General features: G+C 40.3%; 2 protein-coding genes across 3 annotated transcripts in view; one reads left to right on the top strand and one right to left on the bottom strand.

Moving 5' to 3' along the window:
- The first annotated feature begins 449 nt into the window (after positions 1-449).
- RAB4A (RAB4A, member RAS oncogene family) lies at positions 450-15,794 on the top strand. Its single transcript, XM_080998888.1, has 8 exons — positions 450-705; positions 5,619-5,699; positions 6,768-6,882; positions 7,248-7,310; positions 8,484-8,638; positions 10,211-10,306; positions 11,139-11,293; positions 11,850-15,794. Exons 1-7 carry the CDS (start codon positions 675-677, stop codon positions 11,252-11,254), a joined length of 657 nt encoding a protein of 218 aa, XP_080855014.1. The 5' UTR covers positions 450-674; the 3' UTR covers positions 11,255-11,293; positions 11,850-15,794.
- Positions 12,243-22,941, bottom strand: part of CCSAP (centriole, cilia and spindle associated protein) — a 19,258-nt gene continuing 8,559 nt past the window's right edge. The window contains exon 3 of one of the 2 annotated variants that reach the window (XM_080998887.1): positions 12,243-22,697. In XM_080998887.1, coding sequence (XP_080855013.1) covers positions 22,524-22,697 — 174 coding nt within the window. In that variant the 3' untranslated portion in view covers positions 12,243-22,523. The remainder of the gene's footprint in view (positions 22,698-22,941) is intronic. The other variant, XR_013984087.1, reaches the window with a different exon arrangement.

Below are 22,941 nucleotides of genomic sequence, written 5' to 3'. Positions count from 1 at the left end.
CCAGGTGCTCCTGTTGACTACAGAGCTCCTGCTCTCCCTGTGGTTCCTTATCAAACAGAGGGCACCTTATCAAACGGTCACCTGACAGCCCTTCAAAAATAGAGAGGCCTGTCCTCTACAAAGCAGGACACATTGCTATATCCCAAACCTGGGGAGCCCTATATCCCTTTCACAGTCCCTCGTTTCCAGCTACCAAGATGGAGCCAGAGGCTTCCGCTCGAAAACCCAACGAAAAGCAGGCGCCCAGGCCCAACTGCGAGGCGCGAGGTCCGCCGAGACGTCGGCTTTCAAAGCCCGCCGCGCACGTGCGCTTTGTTTTGGTGAGGGAGCCGTTGGCGCGCCGACGCGCCTGCGCACAGCTGCGGGCCGCTCCGCCGCCAAAGGGCCGGGCGGAGAGGGCGGAGCCGCCGCCTGCGCAGGCGCAGACCTCGTGAGACGCGCTCTCGAGCCGCTGGGTGGCTGGCCGAGGCGCTTTCCCCCTCCCTCTCCTCACCCCTCCCCTTTTCCCCCGCCCGAGGGGAGGGGGAGCAGCGCCACCGCCGCTGCCGCCGCCGGAGGTGTTTTGCCGTTCTCAAGGCTGCGGCCTCCCTGAGGTGCCTCGAGGTCCTGCGTTGCCCCCGAGCGGCGACGGCAACGGCGGTGGCGGGCAAAGGGGCGGCCGCGTCGCTCGGAAAATGTCGCAGACAGCCATGTCGGAGACGTACGGTAGGGAGGGGCTGGGCTGGCGGGGCTGGGTGGGTGGTACTCGGGCTCTGAGGTGAAGCGGGGCTGCGGGCGGCGGCTGTGCCTGTAGAGATAGGGAAGGGAGGGGTTGTTTTCAGGGAGGTGGGCGCTCTCTTTCCGCACACGGCGCCCGCGGGCCCGCTTCGGACCTGCGGCGTGATGCGGTGGAGACGGACATGGCACAAGCGCGCGCGGCGTTATTGCTTCTCTCGCCCCCGTTTATGCAGAATTCATAGCATTTGTTGCCTGCCCTTCCCCTGGGGGCCCAGGGCGGGGAACGGCCGCGCAGCATTAAAAATCAAAGAAATCAATGCAAGGACAGAGCCAGTATTGCTTGTGGGTACGCACACCTTGCACAGGGGAGGCCCTTGCAGATGTCTTCGCATTCGCCCCTTCCCTCCTTGTTTCCCCCTGTTTTTGGTACCCATGTGTAGACAAGGAGGAATGGAGAAACCAGGTAGTATAGTGGTGTTGCATACAGGTCCTCGGCTTTTCGGCTGCATGGATCACTGGCTTTTTTCAAGAAAGGGCTGAATTACGTGTGCCTTTTAAACATACTGTATATCTTAACCTAGGCTATTGTAATTGGCACATTAAAGCCCTTCGTATAGTTTTCTTCTTTATATAACACTCACAGCAGCCCTGTTCGGTAGGCTATCATTTTTATGTCTGTGCTATTATAGATCAGCAGTTTCTAACCATTTTCTAACCTGATACCCACATAAGGCCAAGCATGCATTTTGGAACCCATTTCTTAAATTTCTACCATACCTTTTTCAAGGGGTGCTGTCATGACTTGTATTAGGCCAGACTGTGAGGCAATAGTGAGCCATGTTATGGTGCTGTATGTAGGGCTGCTTCTGAGAGGTAATGGTTTTTGCTATGGGGAAAGTAACATTAGTGGGAGATTTTATTCTGTGTGGATAGCAACTGGAATAAATAAACAAAAAAAACTAGGAATTTCATGGGAAACATTAAGCAGTGTTGCTGAACTAATAACATCTGCTTGCACCCAGATTTTGAAAAGAGGAAGAAGGCCTATCCTATGTGACAAATCTACATTAAATGCTCTAAAAGCAGTGTTTTTTACTTGGGGACAAAAGCTGGAGCCAAGGCAGCATATGCTCTCTTATCTCAAGACTGCAGTCAGTCTACTCTGTTGATAAATGATCACAGTTCTCAATCTTTGTCAGTGCTTAGCTTATGCTTCACTACATGCTTAAACATAGTGGTGCTCCATATTTGTTGTATGATGTATACCAGGCATAGGCAAACTCAGCCCTCTAGATGTTTTGAGACTACAGTTCCCATTCATCCCTGACCACTGGTCCTGTTAGCTAGGGATCATGGGAGTTGTAGTCCCAAAACATCTGGAGGGCTGAGTTTGCCTATGCCTGATGCATACAATTTCATTTACAAAGACACTCAAGAGGTATTTTGGACTACAGCTCCCAACAACCCCAACAGTGCTAGCTGGAGCTGGTGGGAATTTATGTGTCGAGCTCCAGATTGTAGAAGCCAGCGCATGCTATTCAGCCTGAAAAAAATGAAGAGAATTATACCAGGGCCAAGTGAATAATTGCTGCATGTTTATAAAGGAGCAAGTAATGTACATATTTCTACAAATCTGGAAAATGGGTTAAATAATGCAAAACTAGGAGAGTTAACAGCTGTAGTTTATGAGAAACTCTATGCTACAAGAAATCATACTACAGATGTGTGAGTAAGCCAGTGAGCAAGTGAAAAAACAAGGGTAGGCAAAGTAATACCATTTTCATCTATAAAGACACCAAGTTCAGGGAGCTCTCTTGAGTTAGCACCCACATACTGGTTGCATCCCCCTTACTGAACGCAAGCTGTAGTGTATGCTAGCAACATAGCAGCAGATGGTCCCTGGTCATGCTATCAAGAGCATGTATGGTTTTAGCTAGAAGGCTTACTCTACTCTTCTGCTACACATCGTAGTTAAACTTCCTGATTAGCAGCACCTTTGTTTTAATTGAGGAACTTGTTTCTTTCTAGTAGCTGCTGGGACTCAGTTTGTTTGCACTTCTACTGTTGGTGCTTTTTTTCGCTTGAATCAAACCCATTTTCTTAAAATAAAGTGAAAAATTCTGGTTGTTGTATACCAAACCATTATCTTTTGGCAGTATCCCATAAACATCATTATGTATTGAACGATGACTTGAAGAGCTTCTGGGAAGAAACTTAGGGCAGCATAAAAGAAGAGGCAGAGATGCAGGAAGAGTATACTCCATTTTGAGCCTCCATGATTTGGAATATCTCAGGCATAATAACTTGTTTTCTGGGCTTCACTATCCTGCAATTAAAAATATATTTTTACTTACCCTTTCTTTGAGACTTTTTGTTGAGATCTTCCTGCCCTAATTTCCCTGATGAGATTACTAAATTGTTAGTTTCTTTCGTATTTTTTGCATAGTAATTGCCTTTGTTTTTCCTTTTAAAATATTCCAGGTAGAAAATATTTTTGTAGGTGCATAGGAATAAAAGCAGTAATACATCTATGCCAAATAAAGAAAATCTGTGAAAGAATACTGCAGGAGATGAAGTACTGTACTACATTCCCTTTTAGATGCCATTCTTGTTTGTTGATCCATAGTACATGCACAAAAGATAGATTTTTCAGTTTATATCTACCATCACATCTAGTCTAATTCTATCATTATTAGGGGAATTGTTATATTGCCCACAGAGTGGAATATTTTTGAGAATTACTAAATAGATAGACGCGGGTGGCGCTGTGGGTTAAACCACAGAGCCTAGGACTTGCCGATCAGAAAGTCGGTGGTTCGAATCCCCACAACGGGGTGAGCTCCTGTTGCATGGTCCCTGCTCCTGCCAACCTAGCAGTTCGAAAGCACGTCAAAGTGCAAGTAGATAAATAGGTACCGCTCTGGCGGGAAGGTAAACGGCATTCCCGTGTGCTGCTCTGGTTCGCCAGAAGCAGCTTAGTCATGCTGGCCACATGACCCAGAAACTGTACGCCGGCTCCCTTGGCCAATAAAGCAAGATGAGCGCCGCAACCATAGAGTTGGTCACGACTGGACCTAATGGTCAGGGGTCCCTTTACCTTTACAATATAATAGAGCCTTTGTCCACTCCAAACACAACATGGAAGAGTAATGGTTGGATTTTTAATTTCTCAAAACAACTGAAGAATAAAAGCTACCCTGAATCAATAACTTTTAATGCTCATTTATTGCATCCTTAAAGCTTTGATAGTCATGTATTTCATAGCATTCACATTTGTGTTATGAGGTTCTTGCCTCTATATAGCCCTTAATGTTTCAAGATTGGCTATGATAATAGTGACTGTGGGTCTCTTCTTGGCTGCATTTTTGTCTTCGGTCATTCCTAGTAACAACAGACTTCTCTAGGGTGAGAGGCCAGACAGCTCAACAAATCTTGGAGCTCAAAGCTTCTTTGTCAGCGAGGAAGAAAGAGAAAATCAGCCCTATAATGAAGTGCCTTTCATAGCTTTGTTTTTAGTTTTTTGTTTCATCTAGAAAAAAGGAAGCTGCAAGTAAAGCTGAAGAAATAACTGGCGTGTGAATTGCTTTCACTACACTGTGCCAGAAGTAAAACATGCAAACAATTTGCCCCACAGTTGTTTAGAATAACAATAGCTAGTTTCAGGTTAACATCCGATTCACATGAGCCTATGGTGCTTTATAGCACTATGATTCCCTCCCCCCACCCCAGTTGTAAAAGGAATATATTATTAGCAGGGTGGATTTCAGCATGTTGGGAAAGTTTAGAAATTGCTGCTTAGGCATTGCTGATAGCCTTTTCATATTTGCAAGAGAAACTTTACTTTGTATGTATAGAGTAAGCCAGTTTTGAATGTGACGTAATAGAGAAGTTTGGTGGTCAGATAGCTTCAGACTGTGAAACATCTGAAGATCCCATAGATCAGGGGTTGGGAACCTCAGGCTGCAGGCCCAAATGCAGCCCTCCAAACCTCTGTCCAGCCATCGAAATTCTCCCACTGTATGCTCCTCCTCAGGTCACATTCCTTTTACAGTACTTACCTGGATAGAGGACCAAAAGATGCGGGCGTGTGTAGAAACCTCTGGTTTTTGGGTACAGGAGCATTACCTACTATATAATAGTAAAAATCACATTCCTTGTGCCTCCCAGTTTTTCCTCTGGCCCCATCCACCACTGGCATGTGGCCCCTGAATGGCTGCATAGGAGGGAATGCACTTCTCAGGCTGCAAAAAAGTTCCCTGCTACAGCTATAGGTGTTACTAAATGTTTGCTGTTTTAAAAGCATAAATCTCCCACTTAAAAGTGCTTCGCTTTGGCTAGTTTGTGTCCTTCCTCTCCCTGCCCTACTCTTTTTCATATTGTGCCTTGCAAACTTGAAAGGGATATTTTTTCTGCAGATTCATCTGAATTGGATTATAACTTCAGTTAGTTTTTTATCATGGTATTCAGAGATGCCAAACTTGGGTATGTATCTGAAAAATCCAACTTGATGTTATTTGTCCTTTGCTACTTATGCCTCACAGAGAACCTGCCCTGTTGTTTTTTTTAATGTTTGATTCAACACTTTTAGAATCTAGATTGTTGGAATAAATCAGCTCTTGTTTTATTACCAAAATAGTACTACAAAGGCTGGGAGAAAAATTCAAATCTGAAATGCTGATTTTTGTCTTAGACAGATTCATATGTCATGTGTAGAATACAAATAGCCATACTTATTCCTTTGTTCTGTTGCAATATCTTGCCAAGCCAGGCACTGAATAGCAACCAGACAGTTTATCTGTTCTGTGTCCTTGTGATTTCTTTTTATGACAAAGGGAAAAAGCAGTAATAGCATGTTTCTTTTGCATTTGAAGATGCTCATTTGGTTGTCTTATCATTTTCAGATTTCCTGTTTAAGTTTTTGGTAATTGGAAATGCAGGCACTGGAAAATCCTGTTTGCTTCATCAATTTATTGAGAAGAAATGTAAGTATAATGCAGATGTTGTGGGGTTCTTAGGGGTGGGGTTTTTGTGGGGGTTGCTCAACAGAACTCTGGTCCACATTGGTCCTTATAAAAAACTGGCTAACAGCATTTTTTGGACAGAAGTGATCTGGCATTTCTTAGACAGTAGTATGAATAAGTAGGGACATGTGCAATGCAATCCATGTATTTCCTTGGAAGTAAATCCCATTGTACTCAGTGTAGCTTACTCCTCGGTATGTATTATCTATCCCAAATCACTTTCTATGTAGGCTTGAGAGAACATGCTATCAATATCTTCCTTAATACCATGCCTACCATGTTTTCATTGTGTGTAGGATCAAAATTTGCTAACACAGTAATACATAAATGGGGTGTGTGAACTGCCCAGGATAGCCCTAAGAGCTGACTTGATAGATTACCATTCTACATAATACCCCTTGCCAGTACAATGGCACTCCATCAAGGCAGATTTCAGGCTCTTCTGGTCAGTTCACACATTCCATTTATGTGTCACTGTGATAACAAATTTTGATCCTACACAAAATGAAAACATGGTAGCCACAACTTCAGGCATGGGTATTGATAGCATGTTCTCATAAATCTTAGTTAACAAAACTTAGGGGTGGTTGAGAAGGAGACATTTTTTTGTTGCAAAGCAACCTTTGAATAAGAAAATTCCCTTGACTAGTGCCACTAGTAAATTTTGGGAATTGTCACATTTGTGCATGCATATATGTATATATATGTATATGCACATAGCCCACCATCCAATGTTGGATGAATTCACACAACTATATAATGCATTTCATTTTAACATATCTTGTCTAGCATATTCACAAAGTGTTCACAGAAGCATATTCTAATACCCCTGAATATGTGTTGAAAAGTAAGTGTGTGTGTGTGTGTGTGTGAATTTATCATAAAAATTCCCCTTGGTTAAGTTAACAAATACACTGCTGCCTGTATAGAACAAATTATGGATAAATAATAAAAATGTCACTGTTAATATAATATCCTTGTGTACTTTAAACTGTACTTGAATACTAATAGACACCTTTTCTATTCTAGTCAAAGATGACTCAAATCATACTATAGGAGTGGAGTTTGGTTCAAAGATAATAAATGTTGGAGGCAAATATGTAAAACTACAAATATGGGATACAGCTGGACAAGAGCGATTCAGGTATATTTTCATAGCACAGAAATTCGTTGGCATGTTAGTTGAAGAAAGTGGCATGTGACTTTTTTGTTAGCAAGTTTGTTGGATACTGGCTACTGTTTCACTAGTTCTGTGACATCCAGTTGTATTGTGACTATAGGAGAACTTGTAGGCAAAAGTAAGTATTGTTAAATCATTCATTTCTTCTGGAGAGTTTTAATATATGCCCCCTCAAAACTGATGAGGCTTAAAGCTGCTCAACTTTGGCTCAATCATGACTGTACTGCCTTGTTAAGCGGACACAGTAGCTTCCGTATTGTTCGTAATTGTAGCACTGTGTAGAGCATAGCTTATTGTCATCTTATAGTGGTATATGTTTTCCTTCACAGGTCTGTAACCCGAAGCTACTACAGAGGTGCAGCGGGTGCCTTACTTGTTTATGACATCACCAGGTAAAAGGAAAAACTGCTATAAATATAAGTACAGATAAACTATTCTGCTTTTCCTGTGGTTATCCTTAGGTAGACATGTAATCCTTTACAGCCAAGATAAATTAATCACATAAGAGCAATTATCATGGGACAAGTTCAGCTTTCATAGCTTCTTGAGGTTACGCACACAAAATTCACACAAGTGTGCTCCCAGCCCTATTTCATTTGCGCTGCTGTATCTTAAACGGGGGTCTAATTTTACAGTAAAGAACCCCTTTCAAACCATCCTATATATAAAAATATTTTAAGTTCAATCTAGTACAAAATCTGACTTCAGTGGCTTAGGAGCCAGACTAGCCTCTTTCCTAGTTCATCTCTCTCCTCTCCATCCCCAACATGCACAAGCCATGTTTCCTTAAAATTTATTTATGCCCAAGCTTTTATATCTGGTTCTAGCAGCTGATTGCAGTATATACATACAGTAGGCCATGATGCCCAACTTGGACTCTTCTGAGTCCTGTGCGGAGTCTTACACATCAAGGACTTCTTGAGATTGTGAGAGACCATCACCATTAGTCATCTTGGGAATCAATTTTTTTCTGGATGAAGAAACACTGGGGACCATGCTTCGTTTACTCCTGAGAGTGTTTTCTGTCACCTTTCTTGGATACCAATGACTCCTTCATAGAAATGGTCCCCTTACTTTCAGTTGTCTTAGAGTGCATGCCTCAGAAACAGAGTGGTGTTCCTTTAACTCAAAACTGATTTTCGTAGAGACTTAAATACACACACACTACAAAAAAAGCAAGTCTGTTGTAATGTTCCGTTCAACTGTATAAGGGGCAAGTTTCACTGGTTACACTTGCCCTTGCTTTCAGTGTCCACAGTGCACTGGCACAAGTCCAAATGTAGGACTAACACTGCATGCTCTTTGGTGTTGCCTGCCTGCTCTTCACCCTACCACCTGTCAGGACAGCAGGTGTTCTGAATCCATTATTGCTGGGCAATAACTTCTCTGTAGTATTTTACAATGGACAAAAGAAAATACAGCAATGTTTTTTTTGTTGATCTTCTATCAAAGTGAACATGAACTATTGTTGTGTAAATCATCTAGTTAGCTAGGATAATTAAAACATAGTTTTAAGGGGGAAGTATAATTATTAACATCTAATAATTTGTCCTTTTGTGATGCAGTCGAGAAACCTACAATGCGCTTACTAACTGGCTAACAGATGCGAGGATGCTAGCAAGTCAGAATATTGTTATAATACTGTGTGGGAACAAAAAGGATCTTGATGGAGATCGGGAAGTCACTTTTTTGGAAGCATCCAGGTTTGCTCAAGAAAATGGTAAGTATTTTTCCTGACCTATCTGACCCATCCTGGTGCCCTCTAGATATTTTGGACCACAACTCCGCATCATTTGGAATTATGACCTCCCCACCCAGGTATTGGAAGCTACTAGTATGGAGGGTAAAGTCAAGTCAGAGTGAGGTCAGTGCTTCTGTCATTCTGAGTGGGTGAACATTTTTGCCCCATTCTGCAACCCCCTCAGTCTCCAAAAATGGGACGAAGAAGTTGGAAGACAACTCTTTATGAAACATCCCCCAATTTTGGTGTGGTTGTAATTGGGTAATATGTCCATTGGGCATATACCAATTATCTGAGAACTTGAAACCAGTTTATGACAGCATTGTTTTAGAATTGTTCAGTGCTTTGGGTATTCTTCTGGTTGAAGTTATTCTGCTACATCTTATCTGTTTACTGTTGCTTAATTTAGACTGCAATCCTAGATCTAGGAGTAAGCACCATTCAACTTAACAGCACTTGCTTCTGGGCAGATACATCTAGGAATGCATTGCATATTTTTGTTTGATATATATAATATTTTGTATAATTGTTTTTTATCTTGGTTTGTTGTTAGCTGCCTTTGTAGAGGCTGGTACAAAAAGGCAGGAGATAGATAGACAGATATAGATATAGATATAGATATGAGAGAGTTCATGTCAAATATTTGATAAATTACAGTAGAACAATATTAAACTCACCTGAAAAGTCACTCCTGTGGTTTGGGAACCCTTCTCTTGCTTGGAATAGGTGCTTAGGGGAGGAGTGCAGTAGGGGACGGGTGGCAAAAACAGGGTAGAATGTAGTTACAGTGGTACCTCGGGTTACATACGCTTCAGGTTACATACGCTTCAGGTTACATACGCTTCAGGTTACAGACTCCACTAACCCAGAAATAGTACCTCAGGTTAAGAACTTTGCTTCAGGATGAGAACAGAAATCGTGCTCCGGTGGCACGGCAGCAGCAGGAGGCCCCATTAGCTAAAGTGGTGCTTCAGGTTAAGAACAATTTCAGGTTAAGAACAGACCTCGGGAACGAATTAAGTACTTAACCCAAGGTACCACTGTATTAGTTTCTAGGTAGTGCTCTGCCAAAGAAGGTGATTTGGCAATTAGCTTCAGAAGTGGAACAGGTGCTTTTTGACCATTCTTTGGACCAGCTTTTCCTGACTGTTCTTTGGGGTAGCCTTCCTCAACCTGGTGCCCTACATATATTTTGGGCTACAGCACCCTTCAGCCTTAGCCAGTAGAGCCAGTGGTTGGGAATGATGGGAGTTGTGTTCTGCTGAAACATCTGGAGGGCAGCTAATCAGGGAAGACTGAATCAGGATATCACTTCAAACTGATTGATTGATTGATTGATTGATTGATTGATCGATCAATCCTATGCCCTTTTAAAATGTGTTGGGGTTATTATTGGGTTGTTGGTTGTTTTTATTTTGATTCTGTATTTTGTGGTTTTATATTCTGATTTTATCCTGTGAACCACCCTGAGACTTGCGGGTATAGGGTGGTACATAATTTCAATAAATAATAATAATGATTGCAAATTTTTTTTGTTCATATTTGTTTCAGAACTTATGTTCTTGGAAACAAGTGCATTGACAGGGGAGAATGTTGAAGAGGCCTTTGTACAGTGTGCCAGAAAAATACTTAATAAAATTGAGTCAGGTAATCACAGTTCATGTTTGTGATCTCAAAATATTTTCAGCTCTATAGTATTAGACACTTTAGAGTATGTGAAATGTTGACATGTGATAAACTGCGCTCAAACTAGGTGTGCTCTTCGATTGTCATAAAGTGTCACCTAATTCTCACCTGTGTCTTAACTTGTCAAATACCTTAATGCAAGTACAAATGACCCTGAAGAGCACAATCCAAAAGGAGGTGTAACTGGTTTTCATTGAACACCCCACTAGCACCCTTTTAACAGCAGTTTCAGTGGGGTAGACCCGTTGAAATTGATGGGCTTGGGTATATCATTGGATAATCACCCAATGGTAGGGGATGCTGTCAAAGCATTTTTTTACAGGTTGCTGTAAAAATGTAACATCTTTCTAAATGTGTGATTATTGAAAGAGATGTCTGACATTTAGGTTATTAATAATATTGTAACTCTGAACTGGCGTCTTGTGTGTGAAGCCTCTCAGCCTCTGACATCTAGCTTCCAACCTGCTGTACATCTTCCAACTAGTAGGAAGGGGAGGATATAATCATATAATATATTATTGTATAATGGATATAATGGATAGGGCCATTAAAAGTTTGCTTAACAATACTTATAAAACAGGCACCCCTCTGTAAAAGAAAAAAAGTACAAATTATATTTGTGTGCATATGTACATGTGTTTGTGTGTAAAGCCCTATTAACTTCTCATGACTACTGTTATTGTTACATTCAACAAAATTTAAATTATTACATTACATGTTCATGAAGACAACAGCCTTGAATTTAAATGTAATTACAACGTCTGTAAGAACAAATTGTGTTTTGTTTTATCAGGTGAACTGGATCCGGAAAGGATGGGCTCAGGTATTCAGTATGGAGATGCTGCCCTGAGACAGCTGAGATCTCCACGAAGAGCACAAGCTCAAAGTGTCCAAGAATGTGGCTGTTAGGAACTGACAACTGAAACATTCATTTGAACAAGGAAAGAGGTAAGTGTTAGCAGTTGGAGATCAGCATCTTTGTTTAGACATTGATTATTGAGGGAGGGAAAATCCATACATCAGCTCCACAGGTGGGGTGGTTTTTCTCAAATTTTCTATGTGTCCCAAGGGCTTGTTTGTTCGTTCGTTTTACTGTCAGGATTTATGTTTTGGATATCCACCTTGTAAAAACAATGTAAATCTGTAACAGCATAACTGTAATCATGATTCCTACTCAGAAGTCAGTCCTGTTGCGAGTAATGATTTCCACTGAAATGAAAATTCAAATCTATATCGAACCTCTTAATTTGAGAAACATTGTTTTATTTCATTTATAGCCCTCCTTTCCTCAAGAACATTTCCTTAGTGCATAACAAAAATCCACTAAGGTGGAGAATCTGTGTATGTTGTATGACCTTGTTGTATGACTGCTTAATTGTGTTTCTGTCTCAAAAAACAAAATAGATTAATTCTGTGGTTTCACACTAAATTGCATGGAGTTTGTTCCTAAAGTGTGCATAGGATGCCTACGTTGTTTAACACGAAATGCTGCTTATTTTTTCAGCTGTCCTTGAAAATGACGATTAATGAAACAACTGCCATGGCTTCAAGACTGCAGTTTTAGAACTGCTTTTTATTCAGTAAAGCATACCACATCTGGTATTTTTTAAAAGTACTATGAAATGGCTTCCAGAAGCGTGCACTTGGCACAGCAAGATTGCAAAAAATAAAATTTGGTAATTCAGTGGACAAGAGTAAAATATCAGTATGTAAAAAATTTTCTGTTGCATATTTTTGCTCATTTCTTCCAGTTTAAGACATTGCTGTATCCTGTGTATATAAAATGTGGTCATTAAATTTCCAAAGCATGATATACTGACATATTGTTGCACTAACATTTGTTTGTTTTATAAATAAGAACTGAAATGTAACTGGTAGGCTTTATCATGTTTGGTGGTTTGTTTTTTTGTACAATAGCTTTTATTTATGATTTGATATTGAAAGCTACTGGCATTGATTGTCAGTGTTTTATTTGCCACATTCTACAAGGTATATGATTTATTTTTTTGAAAAACAGGCCATAAGTTTACTAATATGTTGTGGGTTTTTTACTGAAGCATAACTGAACTGTTTCCTGACAATTCTTAAATGTATTTCAATCACTTTGACAACTGTAGGCTATACAATTCATTTGTGATCTTAAGAGCTTACTGCTGTCTGATCTTGCCTTGGGGAATCCTTGTTTTCTACATCTGAAATTGTAACTGAAATTTTATGTTTCGGGGAAAAGATAATGCCTACTTGTTTCGCCATTCTAGAACAGTGTTTGAAGTTGTGAATCATCGTTATCTGACTTCTTTTTTTAAAATTAAAGTAATTTCTATACCTAAGACTCTGTTCAGGTTATCCTCCTTAAAAAGAAGCAATTTGTTATGAAAAGTAGCATATGTTGTATAGACTGCTTCAAAATCTGTAGTACTTAATGCATTGCAGTCAGCTTCTTTTACTCTGTAATTTAGAAACACAATACAGTAAATGGCAGCAACTAGTCAAAGATAAACACTGCCCTCTGCCTTCATGGTATCTAACTGAGAGTTCTATAGAGACATTTGGAAATATGAAACCTTGACTTTGCCTAAGAGAGACAGGTGTGCATATGTAAAAGTAAAATGAGTTGGCCTCTTAAATGTTCTTGATGCCTAAAAACTCCAGAACATGGACATTTATGACTGTTGATACACAGATAATTCTGAAATATGGAAACATTGAAGCGGTATATGGGAGGTGTAAATATAGCTATTTGAGCTAGATTGTGTTAGTTTTACCTAAGGATGTACATTGCTTAAAACTTTTTGGTTGGTCATATCTGAGGATGTTACACAGTGAGGGCAAACATTGACATTATTGTCAAATAAGTATTTGATTGAGCCTAAGTTGGCAAGACACATGAGCAGTCTCTTTTTTGAATGTTTATTTACTCAAAATGCAGGCAGCAGGAGAGACTGAATTTGATTGGAGCTGTGAGACATTTTTCTGATAAAAATCACTGCTTCCAGCTCCTCCTGTCTCAGCTAGTTTCACATTCTTGAGGAGAAACTATACAGAGCAACTGGAGGTAGGATCTACAAGACATGGTTTAAGCACCCTTTCTAGAACATAGCTGCTCTGATGTTTTTATGCTGCTTTTCTCTCATAAATTGCATTTAAGGCAATTTAATAAGTGGTCTAGAACAACTCAAAAACAATTGCAATAAATACAAAATGGCAAATAAAAGTAACAAAGCTTCATTACAGTGCAGGTAAAATAGTTAAAATAATGTAAATAAGACTTTAGCAGTCCTTTGCCAAGCCAAAGCTCATCACATTGAATGATAAAAACTGAACAGGTCAGCAAAGTAAACTGAATGCCATAAGCCGAGATAAACAGGTCAGGCTCCAGTGGCAGGGGTGCCCAGAGCAGGGCCCATGACTACGACTCTTAACTGATGGGCAAGTTCATCCAGGAACTGGCGGTCCTCCAGCTCTGCAGGCCTGTTGCTGCATTTCAGTAAATAAATAATGGTTGGGAGACAGCTCATGCATTTTAATCCAAGATGAAAAACACATTTTAATGTTGGCATTTGAGTACATTTTTCATCCTCCCCTCCCCTCTCCCCCCCACCATTCAGGGAAAGTAAAATGACACAGATTGCCAGCACGTTACTCATTAGCATACAAAATGGACACTGTAATCCTTTGAGGTAAATGAGAACCTTTAACTTGAAGGGGTTGATTCATCAAAAAGTTAATTCCCAAAAATAAAGTAGACTGATGTAAACAAAATAACATGCTTCCATGCATTGTACTGGGGGAAAAGTCAATTTGAAGTCTAGTTAAACATCCACTCAAAGTAAAGAAAGTGATTAGCATGCAGTATCTATTAACGTATTTGGTTCACAGCATGGGTATATGAGGTGCACTGCATGGATGTCTTATAATGGTTCAGAAGTACTTTCAAAGAATATTATTTGGTGTGTGTGTGTTTTTATTATGTACTTTTTCTAATGTTACATATATTAATGTCAACAATTCCAAAGAAGTTTGGTCAGTAAGTCCTAAAGTCCAACTTGTAACTTGTTCCTAGTCTTCTACATAATACTTGAAGCTCCCCTTTCTCCTCCCTCCCACCCCCTACCCAGTAACTACTGTACTGCTGCCCTCTCTCAAACTGGAGGGAATAGCAGAAAAAAGGAGGTGCCATGCTACTATTAATTGTGAACCGATTAATGATGTAGTGAAAACTCAGGTATTTACTCCATAGGTTTTTGTACATCTTCCTGTTGCATTTAGTTCTTCCCCACAATCCCTTTTCATCTTCCACACATCTTTCATTTACATGGATCACCCTGGGCCAACCTGGTGCCTGACTGATGTTTTGGACTACGCCTTCCATCAGCCTCAACCAGCGGGACTTGTAGTCCAAAATATGTGGAAGGTGCCAGGTTAGCGTAGACTGATGTAAATGGTTGGTAGTTAGTACTACAGCACAAAAACTGATCTCTCTCTATCGCTAGCCTCCTTTATAGTTGGTTGGGGAACTCAAGGCCTTGTGCCTTACTGTTTGTATTTAGGTGTTTTGGGTTGTGTGTGTTCTGAGGGAGTTCTGTTTCCTCTACTTCCCTCCAGTGATCTGTTTTTTTGTTTTGTTTTTAACATCAATGCAAATGCAGGCACGATAAACTCTCTGTCTTGCTGTTTGTTTCCAGATTTAGCTAATAAATGTCACTTCACAAACTTGCTTATCTTTGATAAAGGGAAAGACAATTGGAACTTAAAATTTCTATGGGGCTAAAATTACCTTAGGCAGAACTGTACCGCGGCTTCAGTTCTAAACTAATATTTGTATGCTCCTTTCCAAATTTTGTGTCTGCAAATTAGCATGAATAAGTTTTTGTTTCTGCAGAAAATTTCATGAGAGTTCATACCTCCTGTGCCCACAGATTGCCCCCAACACTTCTTCCTGGTTGTTTCCCAAAACCGGGTTTATTTAAATATTAGAGCTAGGCTTTGCGAGGAGGAAAGTTGGTTCAGGAAATGATTAGAGACACCCAGGTCATTGATTGTTGTCTATAAAGGCTTGCCTTCACTATATTACTGTTTCTAAGGGATCCCTTGCAGTGTGTAGTGTCACACTTCAAGACTCTGAAAATTGTAGCTGTACTCTTGTACACCCTTGTTAACACGAGTTGGAGGAACTGTAGTTCATGCAGTTGAAATGTGCTAGATTGCTACCTGTATTGGCTTGGTTCCACAAGTTGGAACTGCAAGAGCTTAAGGAGTATTATTACAGTTGAGCCCTCAAGACAAATGCTCTTGGCATTTAATTGCTTCTAAAAATAAAAGTGCTTTTACACAGTGTTAGTATACATTAAACTTTAAATGCATGACTTCTATACTGTATAAAGAATTTACTATGCTGCTTAATGTCACCAGAGAAATGTTACTAAATAAAAGGTTTTATTTAAATGTATTTACTGTAGGTTTCTTTTCAATCACGGCAGGCTTGGGGAGGGTGTGGGTGGAAGGGGTGGAAAGCTATGCTCCCTGGCTGATCAGCCTTTTCATACATCCACCATTTCCTGCATTGTTAACATCTCCAATGTGCACTGTTGCATCTCTATGAAATCTCAACCCTGCCAAGGGAGATGTTCAGAATTTTTAACAATATCAATAATCTTATTTATCTACATGCATTTGACACCCCCATACATTAAAAGCTCGGAATCTTAATCATGACTTGCTAAAACAAAGTGGCATGATTGCCATGGAAACAAGCACACAATTTTTAATGGATGGATGTATGCTAGGTAGCTTATGTGATTTTAAATGGTTTCATGTGCAATGCCTGATTTTAAGCTTTAGTCTTACTTAGGTTATTTCTGGACAGTAATAATTGGATTTTCTATGTTTCTTACTGAATAATCCAGCAACCAACTGTCCAGTGCATGTTTCCTGTTAATATTACAAAGCTGACCCAGCTATATTCTATGGAGAACTGAAAAAATATCACCAGTTTCCCAAATTTTAATGTGTTCTTACCCTGCTTTTAGGTAATGAATACATTATGAGACACCCATTTATCATCTTGGGGACAGAAGTAACATTAAAAATAAAATATTTATCTATTTTTTAGGAAACATGAGTAGTTAAGGTGGGAAGGAAATTGTAACACTTATGTACTGTAACCCAGGTCTTGTTACTTTTTGAAAGAAGTGTTGCCTCCCTCATAAAGTGTAGACCAAAAATCCATACCATCTCAAGTTTAGGACTCATCCACACACTTCCCTTTGACTTGTGATTTCTTCTGTTTAGCCCATGACATCCAGGCATGGATCAGAGAGGTTTTCCTTTTGTTCTGCCACTTTCTCAGGGAAAACCTGCTGTTTACTGCTCAATTGGAAAAAACGCCAAGTCGCAGAAAACCCAAATGATGTTTGCTCTGATTCAGCAGTAAACATCAGGTTTTGCCTGGGAAAGCAGTGGGAGAAAAGAAAAATCTCTCGGACCAATGCCTAGAAGTCACGGACCAAACAGAAGGGTGAATAAGCCCTTAGTGTAAATGGTGTTCAAAGCTATTGTATCTACTTAGTAGTAAGTTAGGATGCTAGACTTGGTGATTAATATATGGTCAGATATACATGCAGTGTTACATCAAGGCTACAGTTCTCTGCTCGCTTAGGGGACAAAGCCTTGGCAACCACAAGGTGGGGGGCTTAACAGCCCCTATTTGGCATGTTTATTCAGACAGCTGGTATTCTATGCCAAAACAGAAAGTAAGAGTCTACTAACTTGATCACTTGTTTGAAGCAGTACTTGGATCATTCCCCTTAGTCCAATTTATCCCTAAGATTTTCAAAACCCATAGACAAGCTAAAAACCTCTTATTTACATGTAGTAATCATTTAAGCATTTCCCAGTATGTTTGGAGTTTCTTAGCCCATCCAATCTTTTACTGTTTTGCTGACTGGAAAGGGGCGTACCACTAAAGATAAAGTGTATGAGGGAGGTGTCTAGATGTCTAGTGTCGCTCAGTTGTGTCTGAAAGCAGCTTAAAATTAGTGTCCATAGTGGGGAATATTTTTCAACCCAATGGCCACATTCCAGTTTGCGCAACCTTTAGGGCCCATGCTGCAGTGGTAGATGGAGCCAGAAGCAAAAGTGGCCAGAGTCAATGTAACCTTTGCCTTTGTACAGCAGGCTAGTTTTCAACACACACAAAACCCGTATTACCCATCCAGACAAAACAAGAGAAATTAGTGGAATTTAAGAACACATTTCAGCCACGCAAAATGACTTGTGGTTCCAGTGAGGGTTCTGGCCTGAGAAGAATTCTGGATGCCAGAGGGAGAGAGGCCTGGAGGGCCACATTCAACCCACAGGCCTGAGGTAAAACATAGCCTTATTCACCACAAATTTGACTAATCTCTTAAAGGCATCCAAGGTGGTGCATTTTGTGGGAATAAATACCATAGTTTTCTAAACCTATGGTGGAAGGTTCAGGAAAGGGCAACCAAAATGATCAAGGAAGGGTGCAGCAATAACCCTATGAAGAAAAGTTTTTGTGTTCCAAAAAGCCAATTGGGAGTTTTTAGCTTGCGAAAAGGGGAAGAGGAGACATGATGAATAAAATTATGCATGATGCAGAGAGAAAAAAGATTGGGAGGCGGTTAATTTCTACACATTCTTTTGCATCCCTCTCTATCTTACAGGCAACAGAGAGGGATTGTCAAAGTGGAAGGACACATTACAACCAGCCAAAAACAACTCAAGGAAGGTACAAGCAGGTCTGGTCAGAGGCCAAATAGTGTCCTTGGGGGCTGTATTTGGGCTCTAGGTCAGAGGTTCCCTATTCCTGCTATAGTCTTTTGCAGTTACTAGCCTTAAGGTGGCAACTCACTGAGAGGACTCAGAGGCACAAGGCCCCTAAAACTTACATAAGAGTCATAAGACTTATTTCACCATTATCAAGAAAGCACAACAACTGCTTTTTCAAAATGTTTTTCCCCCCAAATTGATTTTATTCACATGTACAAAGTCATGGCAAGTACAATTAAATATAAATAACACAAGAACATTAGAAAAAAAACACACTATTTAAAAACACATTCTAAGTCACATATTGCTTCAAGCTTATTTTTCCCCAAGCTTTTATCTAAAGTGATTTCAGTGCTCACAAAAGCTAAGTGTGGCAGCTTCCCTGTACCTTTAACTTTACATTATAGGAACTACATACAGGAACAGAGTCAAGAGTTTATAGCCCCCACCTGTTCAAGTATCTGGGCCTTAAACAGTCGTGCTCAAAAGACTGCCATGCTTGGTCTGGTTACTCACACTTTATGGCTTTAGGCTATATGTTGCTCTTTGTATTACACCAGCGTTTTGGTACTCCTAGCCTGTCACAAACCAACATATTTCAAGGAGGCAGGAGTATGCAAACATAAACTAGTAGATAGTTTGTGCTTCAGGTGATGCTGCCTCCCACATCAAGAAGGTAACTTTCTCATCTAGAAGCCATATTTAATGCCAATCTGGTATAGACAGTTTTCAGTAGGCTAAAATGTGAGTGGTCTCAATTGCTTATATTCCCGTCTGCCCTGGCAGCTCAAGCAGGGGAGACACATTTCAAAGGTGGGAGAAGACCCTGAGGGAAGTTGAGCCAGAGCCATTTTCCCATCATACAACAGGTCTAGCACTACATCTACCATTGTGCCAACCCCAAAAGCTTCAAAAGGCAGGGAGGATGTGGGACCCTCACCAAATTTGGTCAATTCTAGGGGAAGTCTAATCCCAGGGCTGAATATGCATTCTGCTCCATGCTTACAGAAGACATAGCTGCCAGTAATAGTGAAGGAGGGCTCAGTACAAGCAAGATGCCTGAGGGTAAACAGTAAAAAGAAAAGAAAAAGCATAACCATGATATTTAAAAATAGAGAAGTCAACTCTTGCTAACAATAGCTTGTTGTTGAAGTTACTGGATAGTGATTCAAGAAACGTGGTGGTACAAATATACACAAAGCATACCTTTTTTTGCACAATGTCACACCATAAACATGTTTCACAAAAGTAAATGTCTAATTGGAACAGTAGATACTTCTTCTTTTTTTCTGTGCTGGAACAATGAGTGTCATTTGTGCATTTCAGTTTCATGCATTTGGTAGTGATACTATGCCAGTTTTGTGAAGACAGATGGGCCATAAATAGGACTTTTCTCAAGTTCCAACAAGGAAAGAGGGGTCTTTCTCATGAGAATGTCCCTATTTTAAAATTAAAAGCAAAAGCATTATTTATACCTAGAAGACTGGAACAGCTCAGAATTTGTCGTCCCACCACCACCAATTCCAGCTTTAGTAAACACATCTGTAAATAAGCTTCTTTATTTCCTAGTGAGGATGGTAGTTTTGCCATTTCCTGCCAACTTTAGCCCTCTTCAGGTGGGACTATCTGAAAATATAATGCAAGAAATGGGGGGGGGGGGACCTGCATGGAGGCTCCTTGAGTGATGCAGAATCTTGTTAAACCTGGATTCTAAAATGCACAGGAAATATTCACCCGTAGAAGCAGGTTCCTCGCTTTGCACACCTGCCCTTCAATTTACAGAGGGAGACAGAGACAGGGTGGTACTCACATGCTATATTTATGGATTTTTATCACAGCTGAACAGGGCTTTTGTCAGGAAATGCACCTGCAATCCTTTGCTCATTTGCCTGGAAGTGTCACTGAACTCTATGAGACTTCTGAGTAAACATGTTTAGGATTGCAATCCAAGAGACTCCATGTCTAACTCCACATTAATGCCCAGTTGAAGGGGAGGAGGGGATCGCTTAAAGTTAAGATAAAAACCACACTACACAGAGAAGCAAGCAGATGCTCCAAGTGCAACAGCGATATGCACACACCCCATTTGCAAATTACCAGAATTATAAGTGACTTAAGCCACCCAACACATCCTTGTGGAAGACTGAAAACCCAGACTTTTAGTATCCTTGTTTCAACAGTGTCTTCAAAATTTCCAACGTCCATCCATGTGTCAGTTAGCTTACAAGAAGTTGAGCTGAACACATTCTGTGAAGTTAAAAGATGGCAACATGAACAGCCCTTTGAAAAGAGAATCCAAAATATTTTCAAAAAGCTGCCAGTTGTTTAAGAAAAGTGGTCTTTAGGACACAAGAAAAAAAGTCCTTCATGTATCCCTTGGAAGCAGGACGGGAGTCAATATTGTATAACAAAGATAGAGAAATGTATTATTATGTTAAAGCCATGTACAATTGAAGTCCTTTAATTTTGTAAAGTGAAGATAAGGGATTAAATTAAAAAAAGACTGAAGGAAACATAGTTCCAACCACAGGCCTACAGATGGAAAGAAAGCAGAAGTCAAAGGAGCCAAAAGCCACCTGCAGCAACCATGGAAGAGAGAACTCAAACACTGAGTAACCACAGAGTTTCTGGGGAGAGTACCTGATGTAGCCTTTGGAATGAAAGGCTACCAATAACTGTTTCCCAAAATTTGAGTTATTTAAGTCTTAATGATTGAGACTAATGCCAGCTGCATAAAACCACCCCTACATGAATGGAGCCAACATAATTTGAAATACAATCAAACCTCGGTTGTCAAATGTAATCCATTCTGGAATCCCATTTGACTTCCGAAATGTTCGACAAACAAGGCGCAGCTTCCGATTGGTTGCAAGAGCTTCTTGCACTCAAGCGGAAGCCACGTCGGACATTTGGCTTCCGAAAAACCTTCGAAAACCGGAGCATTTACTTCCGGGTTTTCGGCGTTTGGGAGCCGAAACGTTAAAAAACCTTGAGAACAAAGGTTTGACTATATAAGGAGACTATTTTAAGCAGCTTATTAACCACCAGTTCGGTGTTTGATACACACACAAAAATGGCAGGTAGTCTCACAATATGCGATACAAACTTTAAACTGTAACAGATTTGTTACATTCTCATAATTGCCAATGGCTTCATCCTCTGAATTACACAAATCAACTTTTTTTGGTGGTCGGGGGGGGGGGGATAAGGGGCATGTCATACACTTGAGAAGTATAGCAAAATTTGCCTGAGTCCTGAACATGCCTCTGGAATATACACTAACTTGGTCTGGTAGGTTCAATTCAAGAGCTGAAATAGTCGTAACATTTCACTTATGCAGAAGCTCACCTAACAAAACTCTTTACAAAGCATATTTAATCCACCCAAATAAAGCATTAAAAAAAATCTACATCCCAGTTCACTGTCACCAAGTCCATGTTACTTACTGCAAAGTACTGATAACTAATAGTTAATGATTGTCTACACCTGCCATTTGGTACCACAGGCTCATGATAGCAAATTTAAAAAGCTAAAAACATAAACACGTCACATTACTAATCTATTGCACCAAAATCTCCAGTTCCAGATGGTCACAAAACCTAAAACTGGAATGTAAACCTGAACAAGTCACTATATATTTACCAAAAGTTGGGGAGAGCTTTCAGAATTCTAAAAATGGAGCATTTCCAATTATACAATCTTCTACACATCTGGCTGCAAGAGCCTGCACATCTGGCCTTCACAGCAAGATAGATAGATAACAGTCCCCTGTTTTTGTAGTCACTGGATTGAATCCACAGAGGGCAGAAAGTCTGCATTTGGCTCGCTAGGTCTCAAGTTGTACAGGTCTGAGGAAAATCATAGCAACTTAACTAGAATCACATGAAAATACAATGGCACCTACAAATAATTTTTACAGACCTGATTTGTAAAGCCTTATGGCTCCCCTATAGGGAAAAGTTTTGAGTTCTATGCAACATCAGGGCAAGAAATTTCCCATGGATTATGGTCCATATGTTTTAATGATTAAGGAGGGACTAAATATTTGTCAAAATAACCCTTCTGAGGTCTTTCATTTTAAAAAGTTCATTCTACAACATTCCATAGCTTTTCCGCTCAAGGTCAACAGAAAGATCTCTTAATATTCTTCTTTTAAAAAAAAAAACTGTAAAGAAGCTATACTGCTAAGCATAGTTCCCACCAGTATGGAATCAATTATTCCCTCTCCTGCAGGGATAAGTAGCCAAAATATAAACAAGTATATCAAACTGCTGGAAAAATCCTTTTGTTAAAAATCTTGCATAAGTGGTTTGGAATTCTTCACCCGTTGCTTTCGTACACTATTTCTGAATTTAAAAAAAGACAGGTCCAGGCAAATGTGGAATCACCGTGCTCGTGCTGAGTAGCACCTCATGTATTCTGTCATCCAGGGGTTGTCTGGTGCAGCAGATTTTGCTCTCCAGGCTTGTTCTACTTCCGCTGAATGAATCCGCCTCTGAGACAGCTTCCTTTTTTCCACTTGCCTTCTGTTCTTCGCTCTCAGTGCAGACTCGTGGATCTAACAAGAGATATTTAAGTGTTAGATGATTCTTGGTGGCCATCTAGATGCCTGTGAGAAACCTGCAAGCAGGATTTGAGCTCAAGAGCAGTCTCCCCTCCTGTAGTTTCAAGCAACTAGCATCCAGAATCCCAAAACTTTGTCTAGTTACCGTATTTGATATGCCAGTTATTATCTTGCTACAGTCATACCTTGGTTCTCGAATTTCATCCGTTATGGGAGTCTGTTCAACTCCCAAAATGGT

This window comes from Podarcis pityusensis, assembly GCF_964106645.2.
Source record: "Podarcis pityusensis genome assembly, chromosome: 3".
Lineage (NCBI taxonomy): Eukaryota > Metazoa > Chordata > Lepidosauria > Squamata > Lacertidae > Podarcis > Podarcis pityusensis.
This window is presented reverse-complemented; position numbering and strand designations above follow the sequence as displayed.

What these genes read in the sequence shown, in the direction of transcription:
- RAB4A (XM_080998888.1), top strand. Translation starts at nt 675, where the DNA reads ATGTCGCAGACAGCCATGTCGGAGACGTACG. An exon ending in GCTGGACAAGAGCGATTCAG is followed by an intron (nt 6,883 to 7,247) that starts GTATATTTTCAT and finishes TTTCCTTCACAG; the next exon opens with GTCTGTAACCCGAAGCTACT. An exon ending in CTTGTTTATGACATCACCAG is followed by an intron (nt 7,311 to 8,483) that starts GTAAAAGGAAAA and finishes TTTGTGATGCAG; the next exon opens with TCGAGAAACCTACAATGCGC.